The sequence below is a fragment of the Gasterosteus aculeatus genome, chromosome 2 (assembly GCF_964276395.1).
Source record: "Gasterosteus aculeatus chromosome 2, fGasAcu3.hap1.1, whole genome shotgun sequence".
NCBI lineage: Eukaryota > Metazoa > Chordata > Actinopteri > Perciformes > Gasterosteidae > Gasterosteus > Gasterosteus aculeatus.
This window is the reverse complement of record NC_135689.1, coordinates 12,748,535-12,772,739: the sequence shown is the minus strand read 5'-3', so window position 1 is coordinate 12,772,739 and position 24,205 is coordinate 12,748,535. Positions and strand designations below refer to the sequence as shown.

At 45.4% G+C, this 24,205-nt stretch overlaps 1 protein-coding gene across 11 annotated transcripts in view; it reads right to left on the bottom strand.

Moving 5' to 3' along the window:
• The window catches only part of casz1 (castor zinc finger 1), a 155,346-nt gene that overhangs the window by 11,452 nt on the left and 119,689 nt on the right, over window positions 1-24,205 (bottom strand). For 7 of the 11 annotated variants that reach the window (XM_078083529.1, XM_078083531.1, XM_078083530.1 and 4 more), the window contains 8 exons: window positions 19,646-20,206; window positions 14,097-15,000; window positions 12,116-12,181; window positions 9,436-9,532; window positions 6,868-7,032; window positions 5,192-5,364; window positions 3,737-4,599; window positions 374-509 (listed from right to left, as the gene is read on the bottom strand). In XM_078083529.1, the coding sequence (XP_077939655.1) occupies window positions 374-509; window positions 3,737-4,599; window positions 5,192-5,364; window positions 6,868-7,032; window positions 9,436-9,532; window positions 12,116-12,181; window positions 14,097-15,000; window positions 19,646-20,162 (2,921 nt within the window). In that variant the 5' untranslated portion in view covers window positions 20,163-20,206. The remainder of the gene's footprint in view (window positions 1-373; window positions 510-3,736; window positions 4,600-5,191; window positions 5,365-6,867; window positions 7,033-9,435; window positions 9,533-12,115; window positions 12,182-14,096; window positions 15,001-19,645; window positions 20,207-24,205) is intronic. The other 4 variants (XM_078083526.1, XM_078083528.1, XM_040193496.2 and 1 more) reach the window with 1 other exon arrangement.

Genomic DNA, 24,205 nt, shown 5'->3' with positions numbered 1-24,205 from the left:
TGGAACAAGGAAAATGAACAATGTTTAGACAAGATTTGCATGAGAACAGTAAATATTACTATTTATCATGCAAAGCGTGCTTGTATAATGAAGAATAAAAATGCTGTCTTCTTGTGAAATAAGATATAGCGTGAGTTGAAGGGAATATTGAAGTTGACAGTTTATATAAACATCCTTCACACACAAAGAATTGAGAAATATGTCGAGGATTTTCTAAACGTACGCACGTGTATAAATGAGATATTTGTGATAAATAAATTGCCCTTGAGAGAGAGGAAACCTCAGTTCCTCGTTTATTTATTTTCTTAATATATTAGGTGAGTCAACGTTGTTGGTATAGCATTAACGCTTTATGCCCCAGGCGGCTGTGTACCTGTGGTCTTTCTTGCTGAGGTCTAGGCTGTGCTCCTGCGTGGACTCTTGGGTGGGCCCGGGGTTGACGTTGTCCATCGGCTCCTGCTTCACTTGAACCAGACTGAACTGGCTGGCTGAAGCCGGCAGCCCGTTCCCTAAGGATCAAGCCAGAGACGTAGATGAGACAAGTGACAACAAAGTTGTTGTTGGTCAGCATTATTACCCAATGATGAGATTCAATCTGACTTCTGTCCTGGCCCGAAAATAATACTCCAAGTGATAATTATTGTGAAATTATGTCGGGCCGTCAAGCCTTTTAAATGGTGATTGAGAGGCGGGAGATATGAGGGGAAAATACTCCTTTTTCTGCAGCACTTGTCACAACTCATTTGCCAGCCTGCCTCTTAACTGGTCATTAAGTGAGATGCTAATGCTGAGGGAAAGTGGCAGTCTCAGATTGGCCGACCGCCCCCCCCCCACCTCCTTCCTCCCTCCCTCCCTCCCCCGTCCGCCCTCCCTCCTTCCCACCTTCCCAGGCTGCTTGTTGGCCTGACAACGGGCGGCAGCCAATGCCGCTGAGCGTACCCACGAGGAGCAGTGGTGTTATGTCGGTCAGATTGGAGCTGACAGCCAATCACATTGGTTCAAATAGCATGACCTCTTGATCAAATTCTCCTCCAAATAGGTATCAGCGGACGCTTTGAACGGGGACACGAGTGCTGAAGTGAAATAAATAAAAAAAGCTGAGGGGAAGGTGAATTCTACCCCCCCCCCACGGATCCCCAAGGGGTTGAATTATTAATTTGTCCCGGGGCTAGATTTGGGCTTTTTGGTAGACAATGAGCGATGCTTTATTTTATAAAGCAAGTGTGTGCGGGGGGGGGGGGCCCTGATGTTGCCTCTTGGACACTTTAAGGCTGAGGAGCACCAGCGGCCGTGATTGGTTTGGTGAGTAATCTGTTGTTTAGGAATCATGGCTGGTGATGAGGGGTACTGACAGCTAAGGTCATGGGCAACCAAGTGTGCACTTGGCCCCTCAGCCTAGTGAGCCTCCTCTACTCTTTTTTTTTTTTTTGCTGAAGTGAAAAAACAGACAAGCCTACAACGTAAGGGGGACACCGATCAGAGCCCCCCCCCTCCACCCCCCGCTGCAAGATGACCCAGAGACATATCAGGCAGAATAGGAGTAGAAAAGGCAGTCTTGGGTGTTGTCAGCTGAAAGCTGGGAGATGGGGAAGTGTCAGTATCAGTTCAGCTTGACAATGGCTGAGGTTGGAGAGGTTGGACGTGGCGTTTGGGTGGAGCTAAATGAGACCACATTATATCCAGAGCGGCCTCCCACTACATGATCAGCAGGCCGATTAAAGCGTCGCTTTACTTACATTTGAGGATACATTTACCTTCTAAGGTGGATTACAAAGCAAATGTCTCTTATTCTGTTGCAAATCGCGATGTGAAATGTTTTCTATTCACTTCCCAAAGAAGGAGAACAAATGAGTCTGACTCGAAGCAGCTTCTTTCTGGAAATTACCCAGGAATTATGTATCACCATGTAATTACTCGGGATAAGATACAAAGCTTGTGAAAGACCATTTGTACCCTGTGTCTAATTAGTAAACCCTTCAGATGCTTGAATCTCTGGGAAAAACACTTAGGGGTAAATTGGAGCTACATTAATACAAACAATTCTGAGAAAAATACTGAAAGCAGGAACAGAAAAAATGCACAATTCACCACGAAAGAAGTTGGGTTTCACAACCCAATGAAAACACAAATACCATGAAAAATAGCCACAAACAGTGACTTTCTCACACCTTTTCAACAGTGAAGCACAAACCACTTCCTCTTCATTTTAGCCCCAAATGTCCCGTAGCCTACACACATTTTATGAAGCAAATATGAGAAACAAAACCGAAGCTGAACTTGACTTTTGCCATAAAGCATGTGAGATTATTTCATATCCCACATGCAAGCCTCTCTGCGAGACACCGAGCGGGGTGGGGAAGGCACCATCTGTAGAGGGCCCCACCCTCGCTGGGGCTCTTCCCAGCGTTCAGACTACCTGCTGGAAGCCCAGAGGTGGAGCTCCTCCTGACAGCCTGGGCTCAGCTCTGCTCCCCGGAGCAGCTGCCCCCCCCGTCCCTCTCGCAGGGCCCGTCCTGCTCCAGGAACGCCACCAGGAATTGTAATCCTTCCCAGTCCCAGCATCCGGAGACGCTCCCCCCTCGCTGCCCCATTTGCAATCCGCAGCCCACCTGCTCGGGCTCAGCACGAGAGGCCCCACTGCTACCGAGTGCGAGATAGCGCTCTGCAATCCGTATTATCAATTTAAGTCTTTAACTTCATTTTCATTTTCAGAAGCTTTGTTTAGTGCAATATGATACACATAGACAAGGCAATTACCTCCTAAATTTATGTGAATTGTGTTTATGCTAAACAGGTATTGACATGTTTTTGTGGGAACAGAAGGTTTGCAGAAATTCAAAAATTGTTTCTTTGCTGATGCATGAAAGTGTGTCTGAGTTCTTGTGACAGTAACAAAAAGCCCCTTTCTCAGCTCTGGTGCTTTGACTCATTTCTGCCTGAACGATTTTGTTTTTTTTATCGGTTTGCTGAGAGGATAAGGGGAAAAAAAGAAAAAAAAAACCAACATTTCTTTTTTTTTTTTTTTTTTTTGTTCTTGCAATTTCTGATCTTAATTTCATTCCACCTCCATTTGCTTGGAACGGGCGCAGACATAGATAAGAGACCAATGATGAGGAAACATGTTCGACACAAGCCCCAGGAGCCCCCACTCTGAACATCATAAGAGACTTTTACAGGCTCTACCCTCCCCTGTCAGCGCATTTATCTCCAAATGGATTGCGGGTATCTAACAAACGATCAACACAATAACATCCCCGGAGCAGAGGACTATGCCTCCAGCAGGCCCCTTCAAGCCCGAAAGCCTCAGTTTCTCTGCCTTTCTCTCCACTGTGGTACGGTGATAGAAATGACCTCTGATTGTACTTTCTGTGCTCTGGCTGGAGCAACGCACAGAAGTCCACACACAGAAAAAGGATGTGGCTTTTAGTGCGCATGAAGTTTGTTCTCTTTCATCGCTGCCGTGCTTGAAAGGTTATTGTTTCTCATATATTTCGATAGCCTTGTCTATAAACAGAGTAACGAGCAAAGTTAACCTTTAGAACTGGCTACCAATGTATTCGTCTTTTTATAATTTGCTGTTTCAGTCAGGGAAAGTAAATATTAGGTGGGCTGAATTAATCTTTCAGTTATTTTAGATTATATATAATCTAAAATAACAGTGGCTAGTATCCACATAAATTATGCTCAATGACGACACAATGATCCGGAAATGTCGCGTTTTTGTGGAGTCGCTGACCTGTGTTGAAGTTGTTGGAGGGCTTCAGTGCAGCAGCTGCCAGTCTGGCCATCATGGGTGATATCAGACCTTTGCTTGCCGAGATCTTCTCCATGAGGGAGGCGGTGGCAAAGGACGACGGGGTGGAGGCCATGGCTCCGTCTGCTGTGGAGCAGCCTTGGGTCAGTGAGTCAGTGGGCATGGAGTGAGCCCCAGAAGACACAGCTGATATCAGGCTAGCGGCGGGTGGAGGCGGTTGGAGAGGAAGCCTCGGCATGAGGGGGAAGAAGGGGTTGGAGGCGCCCATGGCACTGTTGGAAAGGCCGAGGCCCACCGGCATATTGCTGGGCAGAGCCTGGGACAGCAGGCTGGACATGCGCTGGCCCGCACTGGCCATGGAGGATATGGGTTTGTGGGCGTGGCCCATCGTAGAGGAGGAGGAGACAGCGACAGAGGGCGTGCCCACGGGGTGCGATCCAGAGGTGGACTGCTGGGTGGTGGGCGAGGCACTCAGGCTGGAGTTCTTGCTGCTGATGGTCGAGAAGTCCATCAGGTCATCGTTGCTCGATTCCTCTGGCTCGTCCTTTGGTGTCAGGTAGGCGGAAGAGAGGCCCATGACCCCGGAGGAGCGGATGTGCCGGCGCTCGTGTTTGCGCTTGTGAGAGGTCATCTGGCTGGTGGAGGTAAAGGTGAAGCCGCACCCTGAGCGGATGCAATGGAAGTGATTGGTGGCTTTGCTGTAGACGCAGCCCTCGTACTTGCACTCCTCATACTTGTAGAACTTCTTGAAGCCATCTTTGGCGTAGGCATCATCCTTGATGTGGTAGCTCTTGTGCTTCTCAATGTCACACTTGTTCTTGAAGGTGAATATGCATCCTGGGCGCCTGAAAAGAAGAATGGAGGACTAAGGAAAAACATGATTCGATGGGATGTTCAGGGACATGGCCTCCTTGGTCCAATTAGGAGCCATGGACAGGGCCCACATGAGTAAAATACCTAACGATGAAGGAATGAAAGCTGAGGCTGTTGTGTAAGACAGCAGCAGCCACCTGCACGTTCCCCACAGAATATATTCCAGGTTTTAACTGAGTGAATATCTATGTCCATTGATAATAGTTCAGTGGCACATGTGCTTCCAACGAGATGATGTTCAAAGAACCTCACCGTGCAGGACAAGAAACGGGGGAGCTTTTAGTCGTGATTTCACTTGACATGGATATTATTTTTTCTATATTTGTTTGTTTCTGCTGTTGGCTTTGCTATTACAGGTCTCTGCAGCTACAGTCAGTGTTTGTTTCTTTTGTAAGTCACTACAAATTTTGATAATGTAAACTATATTTACAGTACATATATATATAGATGGGGAATATATATTATTATTATTCGTATATGTGTTCATTTTGATTGCATTTTATGCTTAATGTGGTGTTCCTAAATGTAAATAAACATCCACCACTTTAGGCCCGCGTTACTCACCTGCAGTGGAAGTGTGTGGTCTTCTGCCCGTAGAACTGACAGCCGACTGTGCCACAGTCCTCGGTTGCGCGGAATCTCTGGAAGCCATCGTTGATCAGCTGGGCATTCTTTTTATGGAAGTTTTCATGGGTCATGACATCGGAGGTGCTGGTGTACACCTTGCTGCAGCCCACCTGCAAGGCAAACAAAGGCACGACAATCGGAAACCAGACCTCGCCCAAAGCAGTCATGAAAGTTTCAGTTTGCAAAAAAGGGTTTTAAAAAGAGCCAGCTACTAAAAGGCAGCGCTTTAAAGAGAGCTGATGTACGGTACGCGCGGTGCAGAAAGGAGCTCGGTGTGGTTAAGACGATGCTTGTGGCCTAGAAATGGGTGGAAGAGCGCTGTTTTCTCATGTTCACAGGTTTCAATTCTACCCCCTGAATTGGAAACAATCTAGTAATTGTGACAATTGGAACAAAGAATAAAGGGACTGAAAGAGGCAGTGGTCACAGCAAGTAGCTGAAACTACAGTACCTTCCTGGCAAAGCTGCCTTTTAGTGTGTGACAATGCAGTCACAACGAACTTACTGTAATTCTGAGAACAAATTTGAGAGGTGGAGGGGGCAGAGGAAAGCAGATGGGAGTAGATGACTGTCTTGGTCTTTAGTTTAAAATGTTCTGGTACTCAGGATCCCTCAGAGCCAACAGAGGGGGGAAAAAACAGGTAATGTTTGAATTAAAAGCAGCAATTGTATATCATCCCTGGCACTTTTCACCCGCACACAAACGGGGCAACTTCTCCATATTGAGTCAAACAATGAAAAAAATGCCCCTCTGTTTCTTTTCCCCACTAAATCACGAGAGCCAATGCCAACATCTGCAGGTTCTCAGGGGCTGTTAAAACAAGGGCTGAAATGTCCTAATAACAATTAGGCCGTTAGAGGGGTTTAAAAGAGAATGTATCCCAAGCCATCCTCCGCTGTGCTGCTGCCCTGTCGGCGAGAAAGCTTTCGGCACGATGACACGTTGAAAATAAGCAGATGTGAAAAAATTAAACAAATCCAAAAGGGGGAATAATCTTCAACTGGCTGCTTGGTACTAAAAGATGAAAAATGTATAGTTTATATAAACACCTTACTGAATTTTACCCACGCCAATTAAGGAGAGAGAAAGAGAGAGTAGAAGTGGGGGGGGGGGGAGAGCACAGGCGGCCCCACGTGTATTCCTTCCTTTTCATTTTTTATTTAACCGTTTACTTTAGGACACGTTTTGCCAAACTGCTTGTTAAAGACACTTTGGCGTGAATGGAAAAAGTGTGGAAATGCAATTCCATTTCACAGATGTAGGTAAACTGTGTTGAGTCTCTCAAAGCTGTGATACGAGCGGACGGACTTCCCGGATGCAGACGTCGCCTCCATCGCGAAGCGCTTATCCTGGTTTAAAAACGGCCCACAAATAATTTGTTATCGCTATTAACAATTGTTTTAAGGCTCTCAATGGATACGGAACCCGGCCTCAGGCTGCGCCTGGACTCTGCTTTAATGAGCACCTCTTAATGTGTGGCTCTGGAATATAAACCTACTGCTGAATTGTATTTCACTTGTTGTATTGCATATTTGAGTGCACGTGTGACTATTGCAAGTATTTGTGGGTATGTGCGTAGGTGGAGGAGACGCCGTGAGTCTTCGGAGTGTACCTGCATGCAGTGGTAATGGGTGCTTTTTCCATTGAGGTGGCAGCCGTGGTAGTAGACACTGCAGTCGTCCAGAGGGCTGAAGCGCATGAAGCCGTGCTGCAGAGAGTTGTCCCTCTTCTTGTGCATGTTGTAGTGCCTGATTACGTCCTGCTTACTGGTAAACCTCTGCAGAAAGGGGACAGGGAAAACGTGCGGCAACAGGTTGGTGTTTATTGAAACCAGTCGTAGAATCTGCAACAAGTCACTTTATCTCTGTGGAAGCAGCAGCTGCACCGAGCGGGAGCCAGTTGGCAGTTGGGGAGGGCAGTGCTGGCTGCAATGAGAGAGGGCCAGGGCGTCTTTAAAGATGATGCGTTCAGTGGTTATTGATTTACTTTGCATGTCTCACGAGTTGTGTCCTATCCAAATACAGCACCAAAGGCTCTGGGACTTTCTAGACGCAGGCGAAGCTTCCACATGGAACATGGAGCGTGTTCCCCGTGCACCCGCTGTCTCTACTACCAAAAGGTTTTTTTTGTTTTTTTTTTAATTAAGATGAATCAATTGACATGCAAGATCACAGTTCTGATGTTTCTGTCTCTGGAAAAATTATGTTCCGTGCAGATGGTTTCTCAGACATGCACAGGGGAAAAGTGAAGACAACAGAAACAAACAAACAAACAAGTGAACCAAAAACGTTTTCCCTTTCAATTCGCTGAGATATGATTCCATTTTTAATTAAAGCGTTAGCGCTCGCTTTTGGTGCGAGCTTTGGCTGTAATGATGACTGAATATGCTCAGAGATCCGCCTTTTAAAATTACAAAATGAATAAATAAATAATCCCTCCCACACCTCAGAAGAGTCAAGAATGGAAAACAGAAACGTCCCTCCACAGAGACCTGCAGCAACCAAATCTGCTGTAATTGGGCTTAAGCTGATGTTACAGAGACTGTAACGGGAGAAGTGCAAATCAATGAGGGAGTTCTGCCTTCAATTCATATTTATCTCCAGTTGAGGGGAAAAATATCAGGAAGAACTATTCTAAAAAGCTAACTAATTGCTGCACAAAGTAGGGTAATTGCTTAGTGTCATGTGCTCCAGTAAAAAGCTAAGATCTCACACAGCTGTTCATTCTCTTGTTCTACGCCTGTTTCCCACTGCGTATTTCCGAGATGTTCGACTGCTGTAGCAGCAAACACTACACTACTACAGTTTTAATCGAATTAATGAATGCAGCGGATTCCTCACTTCTTTGAGGAAATTTCCCGAAAGATCCTGAGCACCGTTCTGGGCTTTGTGCTCAGTGGTATCTAACGGTTAATGATGACCGTAAGATAACTTGAGCTGCGGTCATGGTACATTCGATCCATCAAGCCGTCCAAAATAGGCCGCGGAGAGAGCTGACTGGGAAAAAGATCTAATTTTCAGTTGAGTGGCGATGAAGGTTGGGAGCCACTTGCTACATTTATTTTAGGATTCCCACCAGTGTGGCAAGATGCACACTCTCCCTCACGTACAGGCCCATGAAAGGAGAATGTTAGGACTCAGCCAATAGCCCACAGGCTGGTTGTGGGATAATATTCCAGGAGTGTGTGTCATGTAACATTTCATGAGTTATCGCTTCGAAAGGGACCGGTCGTCACCGCCCGCTTCTTCTTTTTTTTTTTTCTTTTTCAGGGTATTGACGTCCCGGGGAGCCGGCCTGCCGAGCATATCTGTGTTTCCACGCAACGCACAAGCAAACAGAGGAATGTGGAGCTGACCGTGGAAATTGCCGCGATAACCTGAACTAACCCTCCAAATAATGACATGGAATGATTTTCCTTTGTATTTCTGTGTCCCATCAGGCTGTGGAGTGGGATTCATGCAGAAAATGAAAGCTTATATCTGTAATGCTTCTCGGCGTATAAACAATATTTATCGAGCGGTAATCTCTCGTGATCAGGAGCAGACAAAGGAGATTAGGGATGAAGATTGCTTAATTCAGAAAAATTGTTAGGGATAGGAAAGGGAAACACGCAGCTCTAACTGCGCGTGGAATTTCGACATCTTTAACAAATCTTCCTGTTTGCCTAACTCTCTCCGGCCATATGCTACAGCAAACACAAGGCCTGTACTATGATCTGCTTTGTGTTTTTTCCTCCTTCCTGCGCCATACATGACAACTCCTGGGACCGGCACCAGATTAATAACGTAGGAGGGGATTAAAGACAGGCCCCCAGTCAGTGGCAGATGTCTTCAAGGAAAAAAGCCCACAGAAATGAAAAGAGGCACGTTTCAAGCATATTTACAATAACCTGTGCGGTAGAAGAACAACTGTCTGAGACCGACTGTGCCTGTAAGATGCTGAGCGCACGCATGTACTCTGTTATGGCAGATTTCAAGGGGAACAAACTTTTCAACTGCGTGCGTGTGACCTCACTGCTGAAAAGTTACACACATTATCCTGACTGTCTAACTCGCAGCAGCGCTTTTCACCTTTCGTCCCACTTTTCTCACCGTGTGAGAGTCCAAACCAGAGTTCCAGGCAGCATTCAGGAGAATATGTGTATTTGAGGGATGCTCAAAGAAATTCGTAAAGTACTCACGCTCACCTGGTAGTTACACTCAGGGTCCATGCAGTGGTAATGCTCTCTGTACTGGTAGGCACAGTGCACGTGTCCACAGTGTTGACTTCCAGAGAACCTGAAAACCAAGTTGAAGGACACACGTCAACAATTTCATATTTTACGTCCGGGCGGAGCAGGGGGGTTAAGAGACACATAACGGCACAGGTCGCTGGGGACAGAAAAAAAGGTGAATGACAAAGCCACGAGAAGTGTGGTTTGATGATATTCAACAGCAAATCAAGAATTATCAGCCAAGAAGTCATTTGAAATAGTAGTTCTCAAAGGAGCTGATGCTCGTCTCACCTTGAAAGTACCGCCGCTCACGCTGCCGCAACAATTTACCCGTCTGTCACACCAATTTCAGCCAAATTAGCTCCATTTATTTCTAAAGCAGCCGTAAGAGACACTTATTACCCTGAAACCCTTTCCCCCATCACGCATACAGACGAATGCACACACACACACACACACGCACACACACACACACACACACATTCAAGGATTGGGAAGCCTCGTGACTACTTTATTCCTCAGCGCCGTGAAGACGCTTGTCAAATCGATGCACACTTTTTTTTCAGTTTAACCGCGGGTTTAGTGAGGAAAATGGTCAAGTATCCTGCGATCAAGGAACAGCTCCGTCTTCTCTCCCCCCTCATCCTCTAGAGCCCCCCCCCCAAAAAAACGATTTCAGCCTGCCGCTGCTTGCTGCAGTACAGACACTTTTACGGTGGTGATTATAAGTCTGACGACGACGACTGTTAAAGTCCTCCAATTACCAGTGAAAACACACAAATAAACATTTGCACTGCTGCTGCCAAGAGCTCCATCTGCTAGTGCCGAGCAGAGGGGGAAAAGGGGGCTAAGTAATATTTTTTCCATCTCTCTTCCTGTTTTTCCTTGTTAGGATTATCCCAGAGCTGCATTTACAGATCACTTTGCTGAGTTCATTAAGCTAATTGAACGCCATATCCACTACTCTTTTCAAGTTGGCTGTAAGGGTTTCTGCGTGCGTGCGTGCGTGCGTGTGTGTGTGTGGGAAATGGTGACTTCCAGGGGGTTTTAGGAACGTTTGATGGCTCTTTTTAGAAATGACAAAACCAGAACTATAGCTGCATGTGAACAGACATTAAAGCCAACATGCAGTTTGTTCAAACCATTACTGTTTTCAGTCCTGTTCTCTCACCTACACAGAGCCACACACAGTTATGCTTATGAACACATGAAGCCCCCCTCACCCTCCCTGAGACTCTGGCCCACCCTTCTGCTCATTGCCCAGCTGTATCACTTTGCCTCTGGACAATTCCCACTTGCCGTGTGAGGGGGCCTAATGGGCCGCTGCTATTCAGCAGCAGATTAAATATTAATATCGCCACGATACAGAGATTGCAGCGCATCTCCAGTTACAATAGAGATACACAGATCAAAGCGCTGTGGCAATAGCGGGTGCATGAAAGCATTTAAAGAGGGAAAACTGCAACTAAACACTACCAGGGAAGCTCTTTAAAAACATCAAACTGCAGTTTGGTGAGAAGATGAAGGACTTTTTTTTCTTCTCTTTTCACAAGGTTTGGGTGAGAACGCGTTTACAAAGCTGGTTTTTAGTATTAGTGTGCTCTCATTAGCCCTGGCTCCAAAGAGGACCCTCCCCCGCCTCTACCTCCCTTCTCGGTGATACATTTGCCCTTTTTATGAGCCCTCCTTTTCCATTTTTTGTCCTCCCTCATCTTCTTTCCTTTTTCTTTTTTTCCCAACCCCAACACGGAAATTGAAACTGTATCTGGGCTTATCTGCAGCCTCCCCGTGCATCAACTGCCTAGATGTTTAGACAAATTTTATGCATTATGCAGCGCAAATATCAAAACAGTTCTTGGCAGTGCCAGCAGAAGCCTCATTAAAAATTCCTTAATTAAATCTTCTTGCAAAATGTAATCAGTCCAAGGAAGGGGTTTTGTGTGCGTGCGCGTGTGTGCAGAGGACGCGTGTGTGTGTGTGTGTCTGTCAGTACTAAGGCTTTGATTTGTGCCCTTCATGTTATGGCTTGGAGAAGTAATCATTAACGCCGTAGCCACTTTGGCTTTTCAAATGCTGTTTTTCTTTCTTTTTAAACGGAATAAACAAACAAATGATAATCACCTTTCTAGTGTCGGCTCAAAATGAATCCAGAATGGGGGACATTGTTCTGTCCATTGAAAAGCAAGATAACTCCCCTCCCCTGATGTTTTTGTCTCTGTTGGTGTGAATGACAGACGTCTTAGATCAGTTTGTTCCCTGTGCGCTCGGCAGCAGGCAGCAGAACTCGAGAAGAACCCGACCTTCCTCTCCGAGTCAGCCACAGCTAAGAGTAGATAGTGCCTCAGAATTATGTTCTCTTCAGTGTTTTAGTGCTGTACACACCGTGCGCATTTACTCAACCATTTACAGTAAGCTACCATCAAACCATTTCACTTTCATTGCCCCTCGTCCTTCTCCTTCTTCTCAGCACATAAATCGGAGTCTTTTCTTAACCAATTTACTGCACACACACGTTCCCATACCAGTCTACGATCTAGTTACGTCACTGAATAAAACACAGCATCAGTGGATAAAAAAGGAAAGAGTTCTTCATCTTAGTTTTGGGTGTATTTTTTCACCGGTGTAGCACATTGAGGGATTTGCATACCTGGCAATATATTTCTGGTAGAGGTTGATGTCGTCGCTGGCGGGTTTATCTGGTGGCAGGCCATTTCTAATGCAACAGCAAACACAAAGGACACAGGATTAATGGTGTGGTTGGGCTGCCTGTTTTATTAATAAAAACAAACTGACACAATATTTACTTACAGGCCGCCGCCAAACTTTGGACTATCAATATACATTTACTTGTGGCATAAGAGCGTTTTCATGTGCCGTATGAATCAGGGATGGAATGCGAACACTTTGATGCATGGTCTCCCAACCACGAAAGGCAAAATGCAGGCGCAAAGGGACATTAATCTTTCATGGGGGTTTTTGGGTGAGTGCTCATATGCATAACTGGATAATGGGGATGTTGAAGTAAAGCTCAAAAAAAAAAAAGCTATTTTCTGGTATTCTCCACGGGCCTTGGCTCTAATGCTGATGTCAAGTTGTCTCCCATCAATCTGAACTCGGGTCAAACAATGACGGAGGACAACGCCGCAGCGTCAAGCGCACGCGCGATCAGTTTTCCTCAATTACATTCGATTCAAGATAGGAATTCATGGGGATTCACCAGCTTACAGGTTACACTTTTTATCACCTGCGTTTCCCTTCATGAGACCGGTTGCGGTAACCGACACGATGCAGTATTGGTTCGGCTTGCTCCCTCTCGGAAATGGCATTTAGCTCCATGTGAGCAGCTCCACACGGGGGATGACCTGAGGTTAATCTGCCCCAGAGGGGAGGAGGCACTGCCCCCCCCAGTCCCTCCCCTCCTCCCCCTCTCCTCCCCTGTATACCAGCACCAGACCTGGGTCAGTCAGCCAAGCTCACAGCTCCGCTGAGCCCCAACCTGACAAAGGGCAAAGCCTGAGGGAGAAGAGCCAGGGGGCTCTTGAGCAGTGTCTTTGATAGGTCTTGACTAACTAGAGACAAGGTCAAAACCAATCAAATAGACTCTGGGAGCTGTTTCCTGCCAGTAGTGCACACGGCTATAGACTAGCTCCCCAAACCCCTCGTTTGCTTCCTTTAAAGTGCACTCGTCAGGCGGTGTAGAGTCGGCCCCTGTGACTCGCCGGGAGGTTAGTCATGGCTCCAAAGTAATTAAAGGGAGAGTTGTTACACCCTAGCCAAACGAAAGAAGTCAGTCACTTTGCGATGACTGTGCTAAATCAGTCTCCGCGGAGTGCTACAGCGAGTAAACACTTCATGTGCCTTCGCAACTCATCATGTCGTGGATCTATTGGGCACTGCGCGCTATTTCACACTACATTCCTGTTGGCTGCTGTGGAGGTAGCAATTACCTTTGCGTTAGGCTAACCGACTCAACGTAGCAGTTAAGTGTATGTGAGCGTCACATTGGCTCCGAGGTGTTCCACAGGAACTTGGGATCTTTTCCACTCCACCAATAAACTTTAAATTGGACTTTTAATGGATAGGTTATACTTGTGAACGGATTTTAAAAGGTATGCATTGTTTTGGTGCTAACCCTTCTTCAGTATGTCTATTAGATATGTTTTGGTCAATAGGCGCATTTATCACATTTACAAATTAGAGAGAGTATGAGAAACAACGCTTTCATCGCTGGCCTCTCTGGTCTCTGTTTGTTTCTTTATTATTGTTTATTAGGTGAATATAACACATCTTGTGATGTACTAGATGGACTAACTTATTCCATTTTTAGTGTAGGATAACATCACCATGTCACAATTTGTAACGTTTTACCCTTTTGCTCAACCCTGCGACTTATATAGTCACAAAGGCCACGCCCATTTTCAGCATCGCAGATTTCACAGAATTCAAAAAAGCACTATTCCTAGACAGGATTTAATTATTTGCAAAAATATGCTTTATCCCTCTTTTATCTCTCTGCTTTTAAAATCAGCTTAAAAGTGCATTAAACTAATCATAAGCACAGCCATGGCGGAGGTATGTGCTCTATAAATGCTTTCCAGTGCCATGTGATGATGCTTGAGTGGACTTACTTAACAGAGGACACGGTGCCCGTGGTGATGGAGTCGGTCTTGGAAAAGCTGGACTTCAGGTAGTCAGCGGCGTTGAAGCTTATCTGCCCTGTCTGGTCCATTGTGAGCCCCGGGGCAATGCTGGCCCCGGCTGCACCCCCCGCGGCGGGGACACCAGGGGCTCCTGGGTTCCCTGGTGCAGTAGCGAGGACATTGGGCATCATTGCGGACTCTGGATTTCCAGGCATCAGCTTCTGAATTGTTCTGATGTCGTACTTGGAAGGGCGGCCCACTTTGCAAGTCTTGAAGGCTATGGCGCCGCCCATGTCGGGGTTGCCCTCGCCGGGCTTGAAGAGGTGAAGGAACTTGACGTTCTCCAGGTCGTACTTGGAGGGGCGCTTGTAAGCGTTGCCGTTCTGCTGCTGTAGACTCTCGCCCATCTTCAGCTTCTGAATAAAGAAGTCGTACTTGGAGGCTCGGGACGCCATGTTCTGCATTTGAGAGGGATTCGGTGGCTGAGGAGTGCCGAGCTGAGGTCCTCCTGGAGGTTTGGGGTCCAGGCTCGGGGTGAAGATCTGCGCCTCGGCCCCTGGGTGGCAACCGGAGGTCTGGAGCATGGCGGCGCTCTTGTCTTGGGCCAGTTTTGGGTTGAGGTCGTCTGGTTTGGGTGGGGAAGCATGCATGGGCCAAGGAAGGTTCTCGCCGGCTTTCAGCTTCCGGATGTACTCTTCGTACTTTGAGAAGCGGGCACGCCGGGAGGCCTCGTCACCGCCGAGGGAGGATGGGTCTGCGGTAGCGGCTCTGAGCTTGTCGAAGCTGATCTTCTTGGTCAGCTCGTCCCTCACCTGCTGGTCATCATAACCGAACATTCCTAAAAATTCATTCATGGTGTTGGCTGCATAGTCTCGCAGGGCAGACGCTTCTCCTGCACACAGAAAGAGTAGAGTGTATAAGATGGACAGTTCTTCATTTGCCTTCAGATTTCTCCTTTTAAAGCAGCATCAAGCAACACACGTACATCAGTGGAGTCAATCAGTCTCTTCCTCATCACATGCTCACTCAACAAGTGTCTCACTACTGCTATGCAGGGAAGCTAAAGAGGGCCGTCTGTTTTAACAGTTTATTGTTCTGTTTAAATATGTTCTGGCAGGCCAATGTATTGGAAAAAAAAACTTTCACATATGGTGGTGAATAACAATACATAATGATATGAAAGGACCTCGAACCTACTCGAACTAAACTACATTGTTGTCTATCTTTCTCTCTGAACATTAACTGCTTACAATTAATTTCATAATTGTACTGTTAAAGTTGTTATTTCTCAAATACGTTTAAAAACAGGAAAGATTATTCTAGAGTAGTGTCTACCCTATACATGCTTGTGCATTCATGTGTCTGCAGACCAGCAGTCTGAGGCAATGCTCTTCCTGTTTGGGTTGCAATGTAAGTCAGTCCTGCACAATTTGCAAGGGACTGTAAGGACGCTGATAGACAAACGTCTTCTGATTTTATATTTATCACGTTATGCTATATATGCAAATTCAATGGAGAATCACTTTTGAAATTCAATAATTGACACTTGAAGTTAATATTTCACACGTAAGAGCAGGAAATCTTAGTAACCCAGTAAGAGAAAATATCTGTGCATATAGGGGAGTCTATATGGGGAGGAAGGACAACACTGAGGTTATACAACTTCTTAGAAATGACGTGACACCATCAGCTCACCTCCCCAAAGATTTTTACACGGTAGCTCACATTGAACACGTTGACAGTGACAATCGTTATAACTGCTATCTTACAGGAAGTGACGGAGGTGTTAAGTGCGATTCATAATCGCCGAGGTACGTTAAGGTTTTTAAAAATAATGTGATCATTGTGTCACCTTTAGAAGTAGAAGGAACGAATCCTTTCCCCTTTTTACACATTTGTGAACTGAAACGTCCCTTTTCATTTTAGTCCATTAAATTGGACAACTTCCTCCAAGGACATAGGCAAAATATAGTCAATGTATAGTTTAATCGTATTATGTGGATATTAATTCTGGCCCATTAACTTTCATCTTGGTTAGCGCAAGGGGTCAGAGAGTAGGAAAAGGGGGAAATCATTTTCCCCGAATGCTGTGGAGGGACGAAGTTCTATATAGAGAGAAAAGACAGGAAAGGGTACTTAAGAGAGAAATAAAGAGGGATGATTTGTGTGGCAGTTGGGTCTGCTGATCCAGCTCAATCCATAAATCTCTTGTTGTGTCAGCGTGCATGCTGGGCAGGACACCAGAACACCAGTACAGATGTTAGTACTGTACCAGATGATAATTTCATCTGGGTCATGTAAAATATTTGGCCTTCTCTTTACCCATCCTTGGCACAGTCACAAGACCAGGGTCAATAACCTTCTATAAACAAAATAAAAGTAATCACATCACAATTAAAACACGAGGTGGTGAGAAGTAATTAATGCATTCGTATTTCTGCTCTTGTCTCAGATTTCTCAGTTATTGCTAAATCAGTCTGTGCCCAGTGAATAAATTCAAATTTGTCAACTTTTGCTTTGCAGTAGGTTTGAAATTAAATAAATCTATCATTTTTGCGGCAGAGCCAATTGCTAATTACTGCAGAGGGACTGGTGGCTTCTGCCACGGGAGCACCGGCACGTCTTTTTTGCCTGTTTTTATCATCCCCTTCTCTTAAAAAAAATTGCCAAGTCTCTCCATCCATCAGCATGTGGCCTGCTATCAACAAGAGGCAAATTATTGTACTTAAAAGGATCATGACTGCAACTGACAGGAGATAACCTTTCTAAAACACCATGTAAATGAGTTTCCTACTCGAGCCTGGCGAGATTGGCCCCTCAGCTAACGCTACCGCCCAAAATCATCAAGAAAAAGAAAGAGGGGGGGGGGGGGGGGGAGCACATGAATAAACCTCACATCGGACGTTTCCCTCTGCACTCTCTCTGGTGTCACTGGAAACTCAACAAACAAGTGGTTTCTAATCTTGACACTTCAGGCAAGAAAAGCCCAACACACGGCACATACCTGCCTGTCTATATTTGAGGCTATTGGGCCACATTTTCCCTCCCAGATATGATAACAGATGGCCATTATATCCTATTGGCTGACCAAACATGGCCATCAGTGTGGCACAGCTTCTCTGCGCACGGGACTGAGAGGCAGAGGTGTCGCTGATGATAAAGGTGCATGCTAGTGGCTATATATGGACTAATCTGGGGTTTGAATATAGTTAGTAGTCAGTTTTTGAATCACACATGCTCCAAAAAATTATGTTTTTATAACATTTCGGTGGATTTCAGCGAGAGAAACATTTAAATAGTGGGATTATTTTAATAATTTAGATAGTTTTAAAAGGCAAATTGTTTTGATGTTGGAGAATTAGTTTAAGTGTGTTTTGGTTAAATGGGCAGTGGTAGCTTAATAAAGAGTTGCTTTGAATAAATTACATTATGCGCATTTGTTTGGAGTAATTTGACACACACATAAAAGTGCATGAAGCTCAAACTTCCCCTCTGTTTGCTTAGTTAATTAACAGGCAATAAAGGGTGGGGGCTTTGAAATGGCTTGAAATGAACAATAACCTTTTACAGTGAACCCAGAATTGCAAATGGAAGTCACGGTCAAGTCAATGTTTGATCCATCGCTATGAGCATCTCTGTCTTTGTTTTCATACTTTTTATTCATTGTTTTTTTTTCCATTGACTGGCTTATGAGGGCTCTAATGTGACGTCTAAATTATCTAGGAAAAGTATTCTGGGGTTTTGCACTGATAGGAAATGCGCACGATGCCTCAATGTGAGGAGTTAAATGTTTTGAAGGTCGCAGTTTCTCTCATTGATCTTGCAATGTTTGTTAATTACATTGTCACTGATGTTGTGAGAGATAATTAAGCCACTATGTTTATATGCATAATTATGTGCACTCCGCATCAGCCTTTGAAAGACAGCGGCGAGAGAGAGAGAGAGAGAGAGAGAGAGAGAGAGAGGTGGAAAAAAAAAAGTTTTAATTGTGAGCCGAGCAGAAACACGGCAATATAGATGCCCTAGTTACAATCAACAAAGAGCAACTCTGAGAAGGGGGAAAAAAAAAAACACTCTAAAGACAAGATTTGCAACTGATGTACTGCGCTCTCCCCACAGTCTTCAAACGCTCTCGCTGTGCTGTGAGATGTAGAGCAGTTAGGGAGCCAGTGGAGGGAAAGGTGTAGGCCTGCTACACAACACTAATGCATATTTACAGACAGGCGTTTTAGGGTCATGAAATAAACACAAAATGACTAATTAAAACCACAAAGCCATTTTCATTTGCCTGAAACCTGCTTCCTTTTCTGAGAAGCCCCTGCACCCGATTCTTTGTGTGGCCAGAGCTGCTGCCTTAAAACAAAAAGAAATGCAGTCTAAAGGCGCGCGTGTACATGTCTCTGAGGTGGATCACTAAACCTAGATGAAAGGCCTAAAAACTGTTAAGGTGAGGTGAGCGACTACAAAACAAAACTTGTTTTTGTACCGCAACAACCGGTCTCAACTGCAAATTGACAGTTTTTTTTCCCCTCTTGGTATCTGTGAAACATTCTTTATCTATTCATATAAGTGAGCCATATTTTTTATACCACTTTTGAAAGCTCTGCGCTTGAACTCCTGCTAAAACTCCCCCGTATTACGTGTGCATTGCTTCACGTGTCACTCGGTGTTAAAGGCACTTTCAAGACAGTTTGTGCTGTAAACACATGCTCTTGTTACAAATGACGGCCTGTGCCAGGACTTTCCATTTGATATGTAGTGAATTATATTGCAAGGACATCATGTCACAATCAAAGAGGGGATATTACCATCATTGACAAGAGCATTTTATAAAGGAATTTATTAAAATATGTCCATGTCTGCTCACCAATACATGGACCCACTGTTGTTTATGACGATAAGATAAGAACATAATTAAGAGTCATACGAAACTACGATATCGTTTCCCCATTTCTGACTTTATTTGCCGATTTTTCGGGATTTGATGACTCAAAAAAAGCTTTCAAAAAGAAGAAATAAGCTCCTCTACGGCCGACAACAATTCCAGGAAATGGAGGAGTTTGAAGCTGTGGCTCAAGTTTGTTGAGCTTAGGGAAAATCAAAGACTCAACATGTAATCCTGGGTGTAATACGAAGCTTAGCCTGGTCCAGCCACGCGCTCCTGGCCCACAGCTGCTGGGAGAGTGCATCACAGGCCTCACGTTGTAAGACTACTCCATTTCTGGATGTCTTTTTGCAGTTAACCACACACTGATAAGTTCCTGTCCGTCCCCGAACAACCCCCCCCACCCCCAACTCTCCCCCTCCTCCCCCTGCGGCCTGCCAGTTGAATATGTCTTTAGGGTAATAATGTCACTGGCTATTCATAATGTAACTCTAGAATGTCCCTCCCCAATAACGGGCACACTTAAGCTTACGTGGATGCGGCAATGTGCGCCCGCTCCCCATCTAAGCATTTGCCCCACAATGCTATGGAGGGAAATGTTTTTGAAGGGCAAAGGTCGGAGTGAGGAGTAGAAATGAGTGTCAGAATGTACCTGTGGAGGCGAAAGGCGCCGCGCGACTCGGCGCCTCGCGCGGTGCCGCGTAGGCGCTGTTTTTCGACGGCGCGTCTTCGGCTTCTTTGTCGTCGTGGTAACTGCCATCCCGAGAGCCCGCCGCCGGCTCGTCCTCGTCGGCGTTGTCCTCGTCGTCGCTGCAGCCCGTGGGGTGCACCATGTACACGCCCTCGGGGGGGCTGCCCGCCTCACTGCCGACCTTGAGTCCGCGCTCGTGTTCGTCGTCTGGAGCCGGCGGCTCGTCCCCGTACTCGCCGTTCACCCACTTCTCGATGGCCTCGCGCCTCTTCTGGTCCTCCTCCAGACTCTGGCTGAGGTTCAGGCTCTCGGGGAAGTTGGTCTCGCTGTCGTCGCAGTGGGAACTGCCACGCTCGCTGTTTTCTGCCACACTCTGGTCTCCCTCTGCATTCTGGGAGCTGCTGTCGAACACCACCTGACGGCTCAGCTTGGCACAGATAGCGTTGAGTTTTAGGCCACCTTTCCTTTTGGCGGCCATCTTGGGTTTTCCTGAGGTCGTTTCAGTGCATAAACTCCTTTCAGCTAATGGAGAAGAAGCAAAAAAGAAAAAAGATATTAGTTACATTTGTTCAGTTTGTAATTATCTGCGTTGAACCAGCTTCCCCGTGTCATGTAACTGATTTTTAACATCACAATGGAAAAAGGCAACAGTGAACAACAGTGACTGCTGCTATTAATAACATCCAACAGCACTTAACAAAACACTGCAAGGACACACAGAGATACTGTACATATCTCTCTAAGTCACACCTCTTCGGTCAGCTCAGAGTTGAAAGCGCTGATGAAAAAAAAGGAGAAAAAAAAAAAGCGCAGGCAACTGAAACCACAGGCAGATAGGTATCAGACCCCCTACGGTACTACAAGCAGCACATACACGGCTACATAATCCTTCACATGACAGCGCTGTAGAGACACGGTGAAATGTTATCTTCACTCTCACCTCAAGAGGCTGTGGCCCTGCCACTGAGTGGGGGCTGCACAGCGTTAAAGCTGTCAGGATGTGGAGTGAAAATGCTCAGCGCTTTTGCTCTTTTTGTAGTTTTTGTTCTCACGTTGGCTATTGAGTGCGATTAAACCTCAACTGCTCTTGTTACTGTTTCTTTATAGGCTGCTGGTTTTACTTTATTAAATGGAAAATAAATGCATGATATACGACCAGATACCTTCTACCTTCTGCCTTTTCCTGTTGATCTGTCCCAGACGGAAACACGGATGCAAAAAAAAAAAAAAAAAGGTTGTAGTCACCATATTTTACATATCTTTACAAAACAAGACAGAGTGCCCAGTCTCAACATCTTTTCGCCGGTGCGGCCTCTCTGAACAATAGAGCATGATAGAGTGTGCTTTGGGGCAGCAATGGGTGGCATTATTTCAACCCAAGTGGGGCTATCTTTATAACATGTCCTGTGATGAGGCAGGAACAGCTGCCTGTGGCATTCCATATCCAGAGCTGCCTTTTTAGGGCAGAAACTGCACTCTGGTTCCTATTCGCTTTATTTCCAGAGCCACCAAAGTTCACCTTCCAACAGCATTTTCCAGACTCAAAATCAAGGCCAGATCGTTATCGAGTTGTAAATAACTTTTAAAAAGCGAGGAGGTGACCGCGAGTAACAGTATTTATGGTATAAAAAAAAAAGAAGCAGAGATCAGACAAGCTTTTTAACTTGCTGTGTGTTTTTATTTCGGTAGTAGATAGTTGTCCCTGTTGGAAGGAGAATTGAATCTTAACTCAGCCACACCGTGGTTAAGATAATATGCCATGCGAGCTATGACACCATTTCAGCAGACCGAAAAAGTGAGATACCAGAGGTAGCGAAATCCCATCTTAAAGACTCGATTCACTTTACGTAACAATGAGCACGAGCCTTTTCATTTTCCCCTCAGCCGTAAAGCCAAGCACAATCATGTGTGAGCCATTCTAAGTATTATGTAAATCACATCGGCGCAACATAAAATCCTGTTTTCATTTTCTTTCGCAAAGCTGTGGATTCATTAGAGGATGTACAATTTGAAGGTGCTTACAGATCACCCCGTCGCCACACAATGCAGCCTGTGCCCCCACACATGCTTTCTCAGTCACTGTATTTACGTTGCGGGCTTCCTCTCTGAAACAATAGCTTCAGGAATTATGTAGGTTTGAGGGGGCCGTATATCAATGACACATTACCGTGCAATTTAGTGTTAGACAATTGCAGGCGGGGGTGAAAGGGTCACCTTTTAGGAGCAGCAATTTTGAAAAAAAAAACAAAGAATCAGCTTGAAAAACTATTAAGGAAGTGGAAGACATAAATTTTCAAGTTATTTTTTTGTACAAATACTCTCCAAAGGAAGATTGAGGTCATTTGGGTGTTGCAGTGGAAGTCATTTTTTCTGTTTACTGTGTTACGGTATTTCATGCTTTAACGGCCGATCTTCCTTTGCGTTGCAATCTCAAGCTCCTTGTAGGAAACGATCCCCCGACACAGTGGTTCCTTTCTATTATAGACTATTTATGTAGGGTTTTCTGTTAACAATAAGGAGTGTGCGTAGGCGAATGAGTGCTGCCGGTCTGAGTATCTATCGAGCCTCTAATTAAATTATCGGACAGCTTCAGCACATATTCAGTGTTTTCTTTTAAAAGGTAGGCTGTGCTTTAAGGCACATTTAACACTGGGTTTCCTGTGAGTAGGAACCATGCTATGGTTCGATGGTTTATGGGAGCTGTCTAAACTATTATTTATGCTGAGGGGTTTCTGTCCACGGCTGCATTTTGCCATTGCTTACAATAGGGATTGCTATGGTAACGCCAAGCTGTTTACCTCCAGTCGTTTGTGTGCATGATAGCGTTCAATGAGATCAAATCTGTGGGGACCTACATGAAAGAACAACTTCTTCCTCTGGGACCAACTCCCCCACCTCTCTGAGAGTCCAGTAAGCAGTCTGCCTTATTAATGAATATCAGGCAGAAAAACAACACTGTCACATGCATTGGACATTATTTACTGTTTTAGCCTTGTGTGCTAATTGTCAAGGAGGAGACACCTCAGTGAGCACCGGGAGTCGAAAAAAAAAAAAAAAAACGAGCAGGTTTGAATTTGAACACAACAGCTGAAACTAATTTTTCCAACTGCTTATGTTGGCGGTGACACTATTTCTTTTCCTGGAAACAGTGCAGGGCCGCCGAGGAGCGCCACAAACTGTCTCTATAAGGCCAAAAACCCAAGGAAAAAGTCCTGCAAATATTTTGAATACATTTGGAATAGGTCAGGTTCTTTTATCATCTTCAGACAAAAGTAAGTGCATCAAAGTTCCTTCAGGCCCTGTTTCTTCTCAGCGCTGGATGACACAGCTTGTGTTCAAGTCCAGCCCCTCCCCACTGACGAACTAACTCCTCCAGAAGCGCTAAGCCCCACAGGTCTTGTTGGTTTCTGATGCAGAGTCTCTGTTTGTGTGCCAGAATGATATCACGCCCAATCAAGTGGTGTTTCAAAGCCTAATAACGCAGTTGGAAGTGCATTATTTGTTTGAACGTGCACAGACTGTAATCACGGCGTCTCTGGGTGACGGATGTGGGAGTTGAGCCTGCTTCGGGACCGGCAGGGTCATGGCTTTACCTCTGTTTTTGTCACGCGAGACGGGGCAGCTTATGTCCAAAACCCTTGTTTAAGCATCTCATGGAAGATTTAAAGTAACATAAACAACATGTAAGAAAAGTGAATTACTCGACTTCATTATTCATTCAAAGTGCAGCGCTGCACTCCCTGCAGTGTTGTCGGTTTGTACGGAGCAAGCGCGCAGGAGGGTCTGTATATAAGAGACGTAGATATTACCTATTTAAACTGAAGCTCATCTCTTTACCTAATCAAACACAGGTACAGGGCTTGTTGCAGAATCCTGCTGAGATCCAACATGAGTGACACAGGGACAACCCCCCCTAACCCCCCTTTGCAATATCAGGAGTTAATTAATACAAACAGAGTCTAGGAGATGTCTGTTCAGCTCAGGATTATTTTACAACATGCAACCGAGAGTTGCTGTAGCTCTTTAAAATAAAATAAAAAATCCAGTTCTAACTTTATGAACCATTGGCAGATTAATCGGCACGAATGCAGCTCCCCTCGTGCACCTCAGTGATCCTTTTGTGTGTCTTGCTCTCAGGGGAGATGTATGTGTGAGGGAGCGTGTGTGTTTCAGGGAAATCACCGAGCCCCACAGTCAAACACACACACACACACACACACACTTAGAAATGATCATGTTTTAATATTTCTAAATTTACCGGAGGAGGATGTTTTCCTCGTCTTTCACTTCCCCCCTGCAAGGAAGTCAAGCAGAAAGCCACTGATGGACAACCACGCCACGACACCCAGACCCCAGCATCTGGCCCTTCTCTCATTTTCATAACACAAGAATAACAATAAGCAGGTTGCCGACCCTGCCGTGAGATTTTGCCACAGTTTTCCAACACTCGGTGTAGCCGATGCTGAGAAATTTCCATTTTTACGCATGCATATTTAATTGAGTTTTGTCCCAGTGGTGCGG